The sequence below is a fragment of the Squalius cephalus genome (assembly GCF_949319135.1).
Source record: "Squalius cephalus genome assembly, chromosome: 15".
Classification (NCBI taxonomy): Eukaryota; Metazoa; Chordata; class Actinopteri; order Cypriniformes; family Leuciscidae; genus Squalius; species Squalius cephalus.
Window position 1 is genome coordinate 34887704 of NC_137136.1, and position 16555 is coordinate 34904258.

General features: G+C 39.8%; 1 protein-coding gene across 1 annotated transcript in view; it reads right to left on the reverse strand.

The window, feature by feature from the left end:
* Positions 1-15558, reverse strand: part of grik3 (glutamate ionotropic receptor kainate type subunit 3) — a 158276-nt gene extending 142718 nt beyond the window's left edge. Inside the window, exon 1 of the mRNA XM_079895075.1 lies at positions 15053-15558. Within this exon, the coding sequence (XP_079751201.1) occupies positions 15053-15152 (100 nt within the window). The 5' untranslated portion in view covers positions 15153-15558. The remainder of the gene's footprint in view (positions 1-15052) is intronic.
* Between the last annotated feature and the right edge of the window lie 997 nt (positions 15559-16555).

Consider the following 16555-nt stretch of genomic DNA (forward strand, 5'->3'; position numbering starts at 1 on the left):
CACTGTCATCCAAGCACCTGAATCGGCTCTTTAAAATGCTGCAAGTGCATTCATCTGCATCTGGATATACGCCTAAAATGCTCTTCTACATCATTTAATGAATGAGTGCTGCCATGATCAATAGAAATTGTACACAAACGTCTCTGTTCAATGAAAAGCAGTTTACTGCTTGTGCGGTGCTTATGGCAAATTGTATTTATGACAGAAAACTAGAGATTTGTGAATAAGGCACAATATATAATGAGACTAATTTACATAGAAATTAGGCACGTTTGCGCAGAAAACAATGAGAATTACTTTATTTACATATTGGTGCAGTGCTTTTTCAGTGCATTTAGCACCTGGTTAAACTGGATTACTGCTAGGTTTTGCAATGAAATGCAGTGTGCAAAAATGATTAATCTGTTCAGTGAATTCACTCCTTTGTTTGACAAAAAACGTTGCTCGATTTGCTATAAAAATATGCAACGCAATAAAAGCTGTATTGTTGATGGTCTGAACACTGTGTGCAGGGAACATTTCTGTCCTGTTATTTCGTTACCAACTCATCTCTTCATCATCCCAAATATTGTCAGGAGTCCACCGGGTGAAACATCCATCACCTTTTGATAATCCACCATGGACGCAACATTTGCGAACTGGGGCAAATTCACACAAGATAACTGATATACTTCAGGCTCGGCAGGACAGAGAAAGTCTTCCAATCACGAGGGCTTTGTCAGGTGTACCGGCATTACACAGCTAACATGTCAGCCAGCACTGTGAGGGCCAAGAAGCCAATCAGTCCCCAGAGGAGCGCGTTCCTTCTGAGGGGAGAGCACTCCGACTTGCCATCAAGACCTGGGGAAGGCAATCAGTGCTTATCCCCTCTAGCTGAGACAAATCAAGCCACTCAGATTACTGGAAAATCACAGAAAAGGTACTTTGAGCCTGACAGTGTCAGGAACTGATGTCACAGATCAGAGATGCTAAGATTGACTGACTGGTGAGTTGGTTAGTTGACTGACTGATTGGCTTGATGGATGTTAGGGAGATTGACTGACTGACTGACTGGTTGGTACAGTAGTTTGGGTGGTTGATGACTTGGTTAGTTGACTGACTGATTGGCTTGTTGGATGGTCAGGTGATTGATTGATTGATTGATTGATTGATTGATTGATTGATTGATTGATTGATTGATTGATTGACTGACTGACTGACTGACTGACTGACTGACTGACAGTTTGACTGGTTGGTTCAGGAGTTTGATTTTTTCAAACCAGTACCCTAGTACTCTTTTCAACATAACATGCTTTGGGACACAGTTATTCTAATCTCACATACTATTTAGGATGGATAGTATGGACATTGAGACGCAGGGCTGGTTAGTTGAATGACTGATTGGCTTGTTGGATGATCGGCCGATTGATTTATTGACTGGTTTATTGAAATCACTAAAGTCACAGACCAGAGTTACTGGGATTGACTGACTGGCTGGTAATGTAGTTTGGGTGGTTGATGAGTTGGTTAGTTGTCAGACTGACTGATTGGCTTGTTGATACAGGAGTTGGGTGTGGTTGGTGAGTTGTGCTGTGTCCTAATTCGCCTACTTATACTACGCTCTAAAAGTACATACTTTTGAGTGTTTAGCAAAAGAGTAGACAAACTTTGGGACAAACTAGCACGTCATACAATAGCGTCTTCAACGGTTGCTCTCTGTCGCATCCTGTCACAGTAAACACGCCTGTCAATCATCGTGTCACAGTTAAAATCCTCCACATTTCATTTAATTTCATTTCCAACCGTATTGGAGAGAAATGCAGCAGCATGTTGATCATGTGGACTCTCCTCATAGTAATGCAAAATTATGCATTTAAAAGTTAATTGCCAAACAGATCTTTATAAAAGTCCACATTGTTATTGCAAAATCTACCAGAAATAGTAGACCATCCAGGGATTTTTGACATACTCTTTTCAACATAAAATGCTTTGGGACACACTTATTCTATTCTCACATACTATTTAGGATGGATAGTATGGACATTGGGAAGCAGGGTTAGTTAGTTGAATGACTGATTGGCTTGTTGATTGATTGGGCAATTGATTGACTCACTGGTTGATTGAAATCACTAATATCACAGACGAGAATTACTGGGATTGACTGACTGGTTGGTAATGTAGTTTGGGTGGTTACTGAGTTGGTTAGTTGACTAATTGATTGACAGTTGGTTGACTGGTTGATTAATTGGACCACTGATGTCACAGACCACGGATTGACTGACTGGTTGGCTATGTGGTTCACTTATTAATTGATTTATTGGTTGGCTAGTTGATTGAGGGGATGATAATCATGTTCATGTTCCATCTGCTTATAAAATCCTTAAACATGCACTTGAGCGCAGACCCAAATGGCAATAGGGCCATTATATAAAGATGTGTAATTGGCAATCATTACTCAAATAGAAACATTATAATCCAGCCAGATGAGGCAGGGGTTGGAGGAGTAGTGAACAGACCATTGTGTCCCAGTGGGGATTACAACCATTTGCACATGCTGGATAGGATTAAATTTGCAATTTGACAGGATGAGGTCTACTTCGCAGTTGAGTCCCCCACAAAAACACTTTCCGTTTCAGAGAACGTGGGGTGTTTTTTCTCAGGACTTTGAAACACTCTGCCCTGCATCGCTGATCTTTAAGGAAAAGAGATGAGAGGGCTGAGGACGAGGATGTGGAGATCGAGGGATGAAGGAATGAGGAAAGAAAGCCATTCTATATCATCGTGGGACCTCTGAAAAACAAGTTGACGTGTCGAGAGTATGAAAGGGCTCAGCCTTCCCAGTTACACTTGATCACACTGGTCAGGAAGCCCCATAATTGGAGGTAATATCTTCTCAAGTCTTTCTTTTCAAGTCTGTCAGCAGCTCTAACAGATCTCGGTCTCTAATAGGCCCCCATCCCGCAGACGCTCGCTGTGTGGATTCTGTCATCTTTGTAGAGTTGCAGCCACACCGGATTCTGCCCGAGCACTAATGCCTATTTCTATGCACGAGGCGTTCCAGATGTCATTACCGGCTGGGAAAACTGCACAAAGACCCACTGATTGTCCCCTGGCCTAGACGTGCCTCTTTCTTTTCAATCACTGCTTCGTTTCATGTTGTTCAATCACAGGGTTTCATTCATCCTTTTTAAGACCCACAACCTGGAGTGAACTAATGTCAAACATAACCGATGATTTATCACTGAAACTTTAACGTGTTCATGTGTGGATGATGACTTTTACCACTATGGACAAGTGCACAAATGCAGACATATACACTGGGTGACTTTTTGATAACTCAAGGCACATAACCTTACAACCACCAGCTAAATAAATGCCCGATACAACGAAGATGAATCTGAATATGAAAAACGTCATAGTTATAACAACATCTGAGTTTGCTTGTGTGTGGTTTCCTGCCTTGACTGTCCATGACATTTAAAAGCAAATCGATTTACGCATTCAAAAAACATTGCCGTTTCTGAGCTTTATAGTGGTCCAATCTTTGTGCGGTACCTTTCAAAGTCCAGACGTTGCATTATTGTCAAGGGCGGCAGCAAAAGCCCTTGTTTTCTTGTGTTTATTGGTAATCTTTTAGCTCCTCAGATCAGAGTTCACCTTGCTGCTCTCATCTCCTGCCTGAATGACTCTACACTACCCCTGACATTTCCCATACTAGCTGTTGGCTTACGGTTCAGTAATAGCTTTGTGTTAGTGCCTTACAAGCTAGTGCATATTGTATAGACATGCCAAGATTAAATGTGTATCTCTCAAAGCAATAAATAATTTCAGTATACAGTTTTCATGAGGTGCATCAGCAGTCTTAAATGTTACTTACAAAACTCAACTGCAGAGTGTTTTGACAAACCATTTATCATGATGAATAAACCAGTGCAACCACAACAATGCATGGCAAATTAACGACATTTGTTTCATTGCGAAATGATTTTCTTTTCGGAACTAAAGTAGAATGAATATTTATTTATCTTACTCTTTAAAGCTAAATAATACCCATTGATTTCCAACTCTGTGTATTCATGCAAATTTCACGACCTCAAGTTCACATCTGATGTCGATCAATGAACAGTGTGGTAATTAAATCAGCTAATGATTCTTTCACCATCATTCTGTATTCAAACTTATTGTTCAACACAGTCTATTTCCATGCAGGGACTTGTTTTTATTGGATCTCTACAGTGCTGGTGATCTTTTAATCAGCAGTTCATTATTTATTTCCTACAGGCAAGAACCCTTAAAAACTGCCTAAGTCGCAAAATGAACAATCTCAGGCCAGAAAGTGAGACTCCAAGCAAAGTTCTTATTGTTTTTTTACCAAACATGTCCAGCACTGTTGGATGTACTCATCAATGACCATTACAAGACTTTGACTTCTTTTCCTGGAAAATGTATATTGCTTATATAACATCTCACCCTCTTTTCACTTGCAAAGTGCTGTTTCTTTGGAGCATCCATTTGAGATGCTCTGGGACTCGTGGGTCTCTTGACCTCCACTACCACTATATCTGAGGTCAACACTCTCCGCTCCCACTCCAATCTCTCCTGCTACACAAATGCATAGAAATGCATATAGAGAAAAACTGGATGAATCCATAAAAAAAAAGCTTTGTTGCTCTTTAAAAATGGCCATTTTATTAATGGTTGTTCAAGCAAACCTACAATTATCTAACTGCACTTCATTTATGAAAGTTGCAGTCCGTCTTTCTAAGCTGATCTTTTCAAATACTTATCTTCAGGGGAATGGAACAAATCTGATGCAAAGGCCTTTTATTGCAGGAATGCTAAAACACACAATAGTTAAGTGCATGCTTCCCAAACCAGAAACTTTCTACAGCACTTGTAGATTCTCAGAAGGACAAAGGAGACGTGGGAGAAAAGAACTGTTACTCAATAGAAATTCAAAGGCAGTTCTCATTCAGCTAAGCTGTGGTTGACCTCCGCAGACCTCTTTGAGTGCCAATGAACTGATGATCACAATAACTCATGTCTTGCCTGTAGATCACGGGCTAGCGGTTGCAACAGGAGCCTATTAGGAAAGCAAGTCGAGTTAAGTTCCAGGTACTTCAGAATGACTGCCGGATATCTGTTAGCATTCCTTCCATGAACCTCATTAGTGGCCATTTTACCCGAGCTGTTCATTATGTCGTGGCCATGCGATGTAAAGTCGTGGCCTCGCGATCATATGTTGAGGGAACAATTTATTTTTCTCGTGTTATGTTAAGGGAACCACACCGGTCAATACTGTACATAAACAGCAGTCGGAGATGGAGATGACTGATGAATAACATTTTACTTTGAATTAGGAATGTCATATAAAAATATAGTGCGGTCTCTGGCATTAAGACATGAGTACGTTATAAGTGAAAGACACCTGAAGCGCATTCTTAAGTTGAATGGGCTTTTTCGTCAGAAATTTGCTGGCTTGAATGAAATACTCGGGTCACGAATAAAGTCCCGTTTAAGGCAATGCACAAAAACAAATTCTGAGAAACTTAAATTAACAAATAACAAAGTAAATTATGACTGGGATAAAAGGAGGAGCCTGTGTCGCGTGTGAAGATTCGGTTCCCACATGTTATAAAACGGGTGGCCACGAGAAACGGGATGCCGTTCCCTCAACATACGATCTCGTGCCAACGAGATATTATGACGTTCCCACGAGTTTATATGTTGTGGCCACGACAAAACTAAGTGAACCGAACATGTCCCCTCCAGGTCACCGTATAAAAGCATGTACAAGAGGAATGTTTTATGCCTCAGCTCTTTCATACCTCAAGGTTGTCTCAAATGCTTCTCCAAATCTGACATAAAAGATTGAAAAGTTCACAAAAGGTGAGAGACAGAGATAAAAAATGTGGACATAATAACTCAGATAAATTAGTCATATAAAATGTCATATTGATTGCAAAATTGGCACATCTGAGTACAGTTTTACAATGATGTACAATATTTTCTGAAGATGTAGTGATATTTCTTAAGACCATCTAAGATAAAAGTGAATTGTGTACTTTCTGCTTCACCAAATGAAACTGCAAAAACAAATGACTTCCTGAACTGTCTGACACAGTTGCACAAACAAACAGATGCGCCCCAAACTGACACCACTGGGTCAAAATCATACAAACAGAGAAATGTTTCGGTGGTTTCTAGGGTAATCAGCCTACAAAGGGCTTACTTAAATCTGTCTGTATATTTAGCTGGAAGACGAGACAGTATTTTAGAAAGAAAAAATCCTCTCTCTCTCTCTCTCTCTCTCTCTCTCTCTCTCTCTCTCTCTCTCTCTCAAAAAAGATTTTTGCTGTTTGTTAAATTTACTTCATTCAAAATAAGCTAAACCATGTTGTCACTTAATTTCATTATGTTTAATCCACTTACATTTGTAAAGTGCAAGTTATCTGAACCCTTTGATGTTTGTTACTGCACATTTCATTTTTGTTGGCATTAACTGGACAGTGGATTTCTGATTAAATTAGTGTGATTAGATCAGGGGAGTGAATGTTGAAATCAAAGTTGTCATGAAAGGGAAGTTGCGCTCGTCTTTTTTTCCCTATAGTGACTTATATCCGAGTGAAACGCTTCTGGAACAAGAACAAATGTAGGCGTGGCTTGATTTTGTCCGTGGGGAGTTGATTGGCTGGTTGGATTGTAGTGGTTTGCTATTGGCTGATCTCATGTGAGTGACAGGTTGCCCCGCCCTCATCATCAGAGAAGAGATGCTGCAAGAGGGAAGTTATTCTGATTCACTTGTTAGTATTAGTTAGAGCTAATTTCAGTGCAGAACAGTCTCTTCTTGCTTTTCCCGCCCATACATTGTAGTAAAATAGTTTTTTTTTTTTTTTTTTTTTTTTTTTTTTTACTTCTGCATTTAATTATAATTGCATCAGCAAAAGTATATTATTTCCGAGTGAAAATCACATAAGTCAAATGAAATTGAAGTGAACTAACTGAATTAAGTTGAGCAGCTCAACTCACTCTATTCAACTCTGTGGAAATGTGTGTGTTATAATTTTATTAAGTTAGACTAACTATCTAATATTTCACATATCAAAATATTTGCACACTTAGACTTTAGCAATTCAAGAAAAAATCTCCATTTGGGCTCACTATAATCTCATTAGAACCATAATAATAAAGAAGAAATAAAAGTTATCTCTTTTGTGAATTTTCATTCCAACCTGGTGGGAAATGCCATAGTTTTATTAAGTTAGGCAAACAATTTTATAGTGTATCAAATATTTCACACGTCGAATAAATTGGAGACATTTCTGAAGGTTAAGTCTGCGCTTGCTCTCAATTTAATCGCACTGCCTAGTCGAACTAATTGAGATAATAGGAATGTCTTTTGTGCATTTTCACTTTCACCTCCTCACATGTACATTTAAATCAATATACCGTAATGTCACCAATGCTCAGTGAAGCTGAAGGAAACGTGATCCGTACGTGTGTTTCTGCAGGCTGTCGGCAGACAGAAAAGGCAGCTCGCATCAAACGGAGGGAGTGTGTGACGGGGGAGGACTTGAATGCCACACTATTTGAAAAGCAAAGGGGGAAAAATGGGCTCCGTTCTATTTTGCTCGGGGCAATGCACAAAAGAGGCGAGCGCAGCAACGTGGCAGGTTTTTAAATTGGGATCAAAAGGTTTGAGCTAATTAACAAACTAAATAAGAGTCTCCCAAGCTCCGTCTGGCTCCAGCGTTCTCACAGCAGAGATTCAGCGTTCGCTCTTCTGGTCACTCGCACCACTGAGAAACGGCCGCCGCTGTTTATTCTTCGAGCCGCTGCGACCCGAGACCGGGTTTTCCCGTTTGGACGGTTTAATTCTGTTTGACTTTCCCAGCAGGGGCCGGCTGATGGGAGCGAGTGGGAATCGGATGCGTTGGACAGGCGCTCGTAATAAAGACAAATGGGTGGACGTGACATTTGATTCTGTCTGCTGGTGTTGCACCTCCCACAACTAAAATAAGAGTAACGCAGAGCAAGAGTGAAATTGAAGGAGCGAGACGGAGAAAACAACTACATTGACAAGCTATGTATTTTTCCCAGCCGGAAGGTCACACACATCCAGGGGACTGATCAGAGAGCTGGCGTATTATCCTCCGAGGCGAGGAACGGGTGTATCGGAGTGAGATTAGTCAGCTTATTATTTATTATAAAGAGCATATGTTGCTGAAAGACCTAGCACACACTTTGCGGTGTGATATGAAAACACCATCTGTTGGGAGAACACTCTTGGTGAAAGGGAAGACCTTGTGTGTCAGTGAATTAGTTCACTCTCGTGCCACTGTCGTAATGTTATCTCTATTCACTGCTATGACCTTTATATGCAACTACAGAAAGAAGGAGGCACGTTTACATGTGTAGCTCAACCCTTCAGAAAAGAGGTTTGTTCAAGTGTGCTATTACTGTAGGGGAGAGCAGGGCTCAACCTAACGCTTTCTCAGTTTGTGTAAACCTACTTAAGGTTCAGAGCATTTATGTTTTACCGCATTAATTTCACACGTCTAGTACACTTATGTGGTAGTGTTTTAATACAGTGCATATTTTTTCTTGATTTACCCCCAAAGAATGGAAGTGAAATGTGACAACATGCCCCATAGTACATTGTAACATGAGCATATGACAGATTATACAAGCCAAACTAAAATATTTTGTCAATAAAATACAATTATTAACTTTTTTATATAAAATAATGGCATTTTTTAATAATTAGAAATAAACCATTTTTTTTGAGTTTGACAACAAACACGGCGAAACACAGCTATACAGCATAGTTCAAAACAAAATAATTAATCATTTCTGAACATTGGCTCTCAGTCTTTATTCACCTTTTTCTCATGGTTTCTCAATAGAATTCATAAAAGTATAGAATAGAATATCATAGTTAGATTAGGGGCTCATTGTAACGCAGTGTGACAACATGCCCCGCCTGTGCAACTGGGATTTAAACCCAGCTAGTGTCTTAGCGAAGCATTAAATAACTATTTCAACTATTAAATAACAGATCGGGGATTAAAATAATATCAGATTTGTCTAATTTTTAAATAAACAAAAAACAGAGATGAAAAATGATCATAAGAAATTTACTTTTGCTATGGTTAAATAAATATTCAGTGATATCTTTTAAAGATTTCTGAATTTTGGTACAATTTCTTCTCTATATTGTTGATATGGCAAGTAAATACACTAAGTTTCGTCATGCTAGCATGTGTGGAAGTATTTAAAATAAGTGTGTTACAACTAGCCCGCGTTAGTTTATGCCCCGCTCACTCCTACTTTTAAACTAAAAACAGGCATTGTACTTCTCAGAAATACACTTAAAATCACACTTTAGTATACTTGACTTACACTGACAGAAATGTCTATGTATAATTGGCCTACACTTAGTCTTTTGATTAAGATATAATTAAAAATATATAAGTATTCTAAGTATACTTGACTTGTAGTTGTGTTCACTCTTTTGATTGAGAAAATATTGATTTGTAAAGACGACAGATATGTTCTTAATTCTGAGTATGTGATTTGTGTGTAATCTACTATAAGTGTGATGTTAGGTTCACTTAAAGAAAACTTACAAGTATGATTGCAGTATAAAACTACTAGTTTACTGAGAGTAATTATTTAACTAGTATACTATCAGTACCTATAATTTCACTTGTAGTATAGTTGCAGTACAAACAAAACACTAATGGCGCTTTTCCATTACCAGTACCAGCTCAACTCAACTCGACTCGACTCGCCTCGCTTTTCCATTGCAGATAGTACCTCCACAATAGTACCTGGTCGTCATAGCGACGCCGCAGGAAACTGCCGTGACTTAATCTTCTACGCGACACACACACACACAGGACAATGGAGGAAATCGAGTGTATGCTGTTTTTGGATGTTTTTGTTTTTGCTGTTTTTTATTCAGGATACTCCGTCTGGCGCGTGCAATGATGACGCGGTGAATAGTGACGATTCTCTCTGACCAATCAGCAGTCTGCCGTGTTTTCACGTCACATTTTAGTATCGCCTCAGCTCGCTCAGAACCTCGCCGGAGGTGATACGAAAAAAAGTACCTGGAAGCAGGTACAGGTACAACTTTTACACAGTGGAAAACCAAACAAAGGCGAGTCGAGTCGAGGAGAGGCGAGCTGGTACTGTGTAGTGGAAAAGCGCCATAACTAGTTGTGCACTCAAAGTTTACTACTGTTACACTTAAAGTAGGCCTATACTTAAAAGTATATTTTTATACACTAAAAAGTGGGCCAATTTAGTCACAACTGCAATTGTACACTTACAAGTATACTACAAGTACGTTGATATTAGTATGCTTTCTACATAAAGTTTACTTAAAAATATACTTATATAAAATTAACTGTATCACTCCGCTGCCTTTGTGTGCGTTTCTCGAAAGATTGTGTTTTCTTTTGCTCCATGATTCCTCAATAGTGAGGAAATGGAAGATCCTGAATGGAAAATCCAATCAACAACGCATGCATAGAAGTCCCCGTCCTACGTTTTTTCAATACTCTTGTCTCGATATAGAAGAAAAGATCTGTCGCTACTTCCATTTCATTGCGACTTTAAATCTGATGTATTTTTTAATGTTGAAATTCTTTCTCTTCTCCAGCTTAATGTGCAGGGTAAGCTGACAGTAACATTGGCTCAACAAATGGCGTGAGTTTGGGGTGAGACTGCATATTCGTCAACTGCAGAAATCTGTCTGAAAAAGTAAAACATGTTGAATGCAATTACGATGCTGGTAGTGCACAAATTACACACTTCACTTTACCTTATTGCTATGATTTTAAAAAGACAGCATTACCTATAACATTAGCATAAAATAATAGCTATTTGCCAATTTCTGATATAACCAAAAGCCTGCACAGACTAAGTGACAGTCAAAAAGGAAAGTCATTTCAGAGGTTGACATTTATTCGATTTTTTAACTTTAACTAAAAGTGTGATAGGAAAGCTTGTAAGGGTCAATCCATGCTTTTCAAAATGCTTGATTATCAACGCTTCGGGTGTGTCCAAGTCCTTTCATACCCTCAAACCCTTGCAATTATGCTCTACAGAATGCCTACATTTTCAGATTAAGTTTCAAACTCGTGTAATGGAGATTTTCTGCTGCATTAACATAATCAACATAATGTGTGTCACTATATGCACCATTTGGTTCCCTTTCGTTTCAAATCTTTTGTGTAGCTACATATTGAATTTATGCGAAAACGTGTGTGTGTGTGTGTCTAGTCGGTTTTTAAGTAGATCTCAGCTTCAGAATAACAGAGTGACACTGATTTGAGAGAAGAGAGTACGGAGCATTTGATTCAGGGTTTCATGTGAACAAACGCGACATCTGGTCGCTCTCATTACCGGCACTGAAGCTAATCGGCAGGCCATAAGTGTGCTGACTCCGTAAATGTACAACAGCTTCAGTGAAACCACACAGCTGTGTGCGTGTGTACAAACCACATGCAGTTCGGTGTGCGTGTGTGTGAGACACTGGCGCTACAGTGCTCGTGCACGCGGCTCGAACCGCTCCGTGCGTCGTCCTGCGAATCCGCGAATCACGCGCGCGCACATCGACCTCGAGTCTCTCCAGGGAGAGTTCTAGCTCGCCCACGACAGTTTACAGATTAAATTTGCACAAAAATTAAAAAATTCATTTTCACTCTGCTGCTGATGGCCATCTTATACCGATGACACAATTCTTGTTGTCAGCTTCTTTAGAAATTTATCTCCTCCTCCTGCTCTTTTGTCATGCGGGAATTCACCGCACGTGAAACACGTTTAGGGGACACAAGCCTCACACACTATCATGTGCTTTTAATGTGAAGAGCATTTAAAAAAACGAGAAAAGTGCAGAGATACTGTTATATGAAGCATCATTGTGTGTGTGTGTGTGTGTGTGTGTGTGTGTGTGTGTGTGTGTGTGTGTGTGTGTGTGTGTGTCAAATACACTGTACTGAACACATGATGTGGATTTGCAGCACATTTGTGTTTTAAATTAGTGCAAGGGTCTCTAGTATGAAACAGCCATTTGCAAAACAGCCAATAACGGCTTTTAGTATTTATTTATTTTTCATATATATATATATATAGGAAAAAGGCAAAACTAAAAGTGACACATAACTGTGTGTGAGATTGATTAACTGGTCATAATGAAGCACTGTAACTCTTAGGTAGATAAAGCCATTGATTTTTCAATAAATCTTTCTTTGGCGCTGATTCTCTCATTTAAAGGCATTACATTTATTCCATTAATCGTATTCTTGAACAACAGATGAGACAGCTTAAATGCACAAGCAAAAACCCAGAAGACTCTACATTTATAAAGGCGATGCGTGTAAACTTATACCAAAATGTTCGAAAAATCGAATTTAAATTGGCCCATTCTGAAGGTCACAGTGTACAAGACAAATTCTTTCAAATTAGGATTCAAAAAAAGCCAAATCTCTTGAGAGTTCATCATTATTTTTCAAGACATATGCAGTACTCTGCAGTGACATTTGGATGCGATCCAGAGCGTTCGCTGCCAGAACTGGAGTGGATTCTGATAGGCTGCAGCTGCCCTGAACGATATTGAAAGGATTGAGTGACAGCACTGAATCCAAACCACACTAAAAAGTCAAGCTGGGTATTGAAAACCCATTGAGTTTGACCTCAAAGGCTGTTTTTGGATCTGCAGTGATTGGACGACTGACATGTGACATAATGAAGGATAACGTGGCCCTACTGAGGTCATTTCAGACCTTAAAGCACATATGTGTCAATGTACAGTATAGACGTTTGCAATTCTTCTACATCATACGTGTCTTACTCCTGGCTTCTCAGTATATCTCAACAGGATCACAGTTTTTGCCATGCCAAACAAACCATGCCGATCGCTAAATCACTCCCAAACAACATGGATCTAAATACTTAGAGTTCACTAAATCCTACGGCTCCGCCACAAACAGACGTTGTAATACTGTAACGATACACTGCATTGTGCTTTTCCAAAGCGGATCCCGTTCGAGTTTCATAGCAGGAGGGCAAGACACACAGCTAATAACACACAGGCACAGCGGAACCGCTCTTCCCCTCGACATTTACAGTCTTGCGGAGTGAGTTTGATCGACCATCTGGCCTCGGAGAAGTGCGTTGTAAAAACAGTGAAATCAATGGAGGCATGTCTGCTGTGGATGCCCACCATTACACAGCCCGTGTTGATGGTGTAACACTTAAACTGGCACACGGATCTGCCTCCCTGCCTGCTCTCTTCAGACACAAGCCTCTCCGATTCATTTCCATGCTGACGACAGGGCAAACTCACAGAAAGCCCTCTGCTGGACCCAGGGTGGACCAATGCCTTTACACACACACATTTACCCAGCAAGCAATTCTGCGTTTGAAAGATGTCTAACAGCGTCCAAACACAGCCCGGACGTCTAGGCTAAAACAAGGCAGAATTTGGGCTGTCAGAGAAAATGTAATAGACGTCTAAACCGCATCCAAAGAATAGACCAGTCATCAATTAACAAAGAAATGAAATGAAATGAGTGAAGAAATGAAACCAAACACCGTGTAATCTCTGTTGACTTTGCTTACATGATGGAATATCATACATCTCACAAGTTATTCTGGCAAAAACGACATGTGACCAAATTCAAGGTTATTTTGGCTAGAAGTGTGTTACTCATAGCCGGACTATATCGGGTCTATAGTTAACCGAGACGGTGAAATGACGGCTTTTGCTTGTTAGGTAGTTTATTTTGCAGCACAAATTGTGCACAGTGGGAGAATAATGCACATATATGCACTCCCACGAAGTCATGCATACTGATGATCATATTTACAGGGGTTCTTCAGAAGCACACACTGATCAGTGCTTTATCTGTCTACTTGAGGATATTCTCAAAGCAGATTTGACTCAATTCACACACCTGCCACATTATTTTTCATTTCAAATGTGCCGTTGAAATATTAAAGCAGCTGTTGAGAAAACATTTCCGTTTACACTGCCGTGAAAAAAAAAAAAAAAAAAAAAAAAAGAGAGAGAGATCTGAGCTGTCAAAAATCACACATCTCCAGCACAATGTCATTGAAGTCACAGCCAGAGTCATCAATCACATCCAGAGAGAAAGAACCAGAACATGCCAAGGAAACACATTCCTCTAAATGTTCCCAAATAACGGGGTCTTATAAAAAAAAAATCCACATCGCAGTGATTCCTTCAGAAGAGGGGAAAGAAAAACAAAACACTAAATGTAGTTCATTTACATGTAGTGCCAAACTATAATGGAATTAAATGTAAAATGCAAATAGAACAAACTAAAGTCATTCTCTGTGTATAAATGTTCTATTTGAACTGCATGAATGTGCCACTCTCTCTTTATGTGCTGGGGAAGTTGGAGGCTGTGCTTGGACATGTTAATGTCTCATAATGACATTTAGAGCCATTTTTCTGCATTGCATCGAACCACTTGTCAAAAGTGATCTGCCTTCAGACAAACCTGTATTGATCTTTATTGGGCTCCTGTCTCCACGCGCCACACATATTTCAGCTTCTCAGACGGAGAAAAATCTCTCGTTGTCAGGCTGCATGAGTGCACTATTTTTCACTGTATTAGCGAGGACCTTCAGTCTGGCGACACGGCGCGTAAAGCTGAGGTTTCCAGGCAAACTTCAGCGCAATGTTTCCCAGCTCACCTGTTAAGACTGTGAACTTGTGAATTTACAAGAAATACCGCAATGCCACTGTTCTCGCCAAATGTCACTAATTCCACGTGCTATATTTTCAACTGTTAACATTTTTCTCTCCAAATGTCCGTGAAATCACGAAATCAATGCAGCACCATCTGTTCCGAAGACGCACGGCACGCGCATCTACATTTCTAGCGCTTAAACAGTCCGTGCAAGACATTTATTTCACTTTATTGAATACGAAAGGCAAACTAACACCAGGTCGACCCAACCAAGCACTTTAAACACTCATAAAAACATGCGATCAGTCAGATAGAGAGTCCGTGTCCGTTACGCATTCTCTTACCTATCCGTATGACATGGGGCATCCCGAAAGAGCTGTGAATCCAGAAGAGACCCACTATAATCGCGCTCCAGTATTCCACATATTCCCTCCTGTTCTTCATGACTGGAAAACACTGGGATCAATCCAAGGAGCTCTCCAAAAAACTGCTCATCAAATGTTAAATGGCTGGGAGTCATATGAGGATTGGACTGACTGCGACAGATTTGCTCTCATTGTAGTTGGTTTGAACACGAGCTCGCTGTATTAATGATTTTATTCATTAATTCGAGTGCGTGAGTGCGCGCGCGCTCGGGTCTCAGACGGAGCTCGGGATCCACCTGCGAGTCTGAGCTGCTGAAATCTGCCTGCAGGAGTCCCTGTATCCCTCTGAATCCCTGTATCCCTGTATCTCCTCCTACCGCTGATGCCGCAACAACCGGGCTGGAGTCCCGCGTCAGTGTGGATGGGGACTAACGCTAACGCTGCGCGTTACACCGGCCGCGTCGCGCTGTTCGCGTATTGCGTGCTGGCAGAACTGCGCAGAAAGACATCGACCTGTCAAATATCTGGCCTTCACAGTTGGGTTCAACGGTGCAGAGTCACATTGAAAACATACGCTTTTTTATTTCGACTGGGATGCAAAGTTTTAGGATTTCTAAAATGTTAAACAAAATGTTCAGATAGGCTACATGATGTAAATGTGAGGTGAACTCACTCAGATTCAGCACTAGTTCTAGTAGGGCACTAAACAAATGGAAGCATATTTGTGATATTGTCCATGTTGACTCCTCAGATTTCCCAGCTGCTTCACTGAAGCACAAGATGCTATTCGGGAGACCTGGATAATGTGGAGCACTGGCATCATTGACATCTTGAAATACAAACTTTTTTTTATTTTTCTTTTTAATTGAGCTATTTCTGACTTTTGTTAAATGAATAAAAAATGACATAATTTTTCATAACCTTTGAAAAAGGTCATAACCTTTGAACTCTAAATAATAAATTCACTGCTTTTAAAGATGGAAATCATATTCATTGTATTTCATCATAATATCACAATGAAGTGAACATGGGTTGAATTTTAAGTAATTTCGCTAATTTAGTTTCAGACATTTTTACCATATATCTAAAATAAAAACCTGGCAATTTATTAGAAATATTTCAAGTGCTTCTTTATTTTTCCTGTTCCTAAAATGAATGAATGAATAAATAATCTTACTTACTTGTTTGTTTCTTTTACTTTTCCTAATAGAAATGATTCAAACATTGTTTGTGGATATAGTTTTAACTGACAATCAATGTTTCCCTCTCCTCACAGTCTGCTTGACTGAACTCCACCTTACTTTCAGGCAAGCGCAGCCATTTTAATGTGTCTGGCGTCATTCGCTTCCAGTTATTTGTAGCTGTACAAAACAGCTTATTATTGCAAACTGGTATTTCTTACCATATTATTTGAATAGTGTCTTAATAGCGCAAACAGTTTTTCAGTTTACTGCACTTTGATATATTCTTCTCGTCATTTCC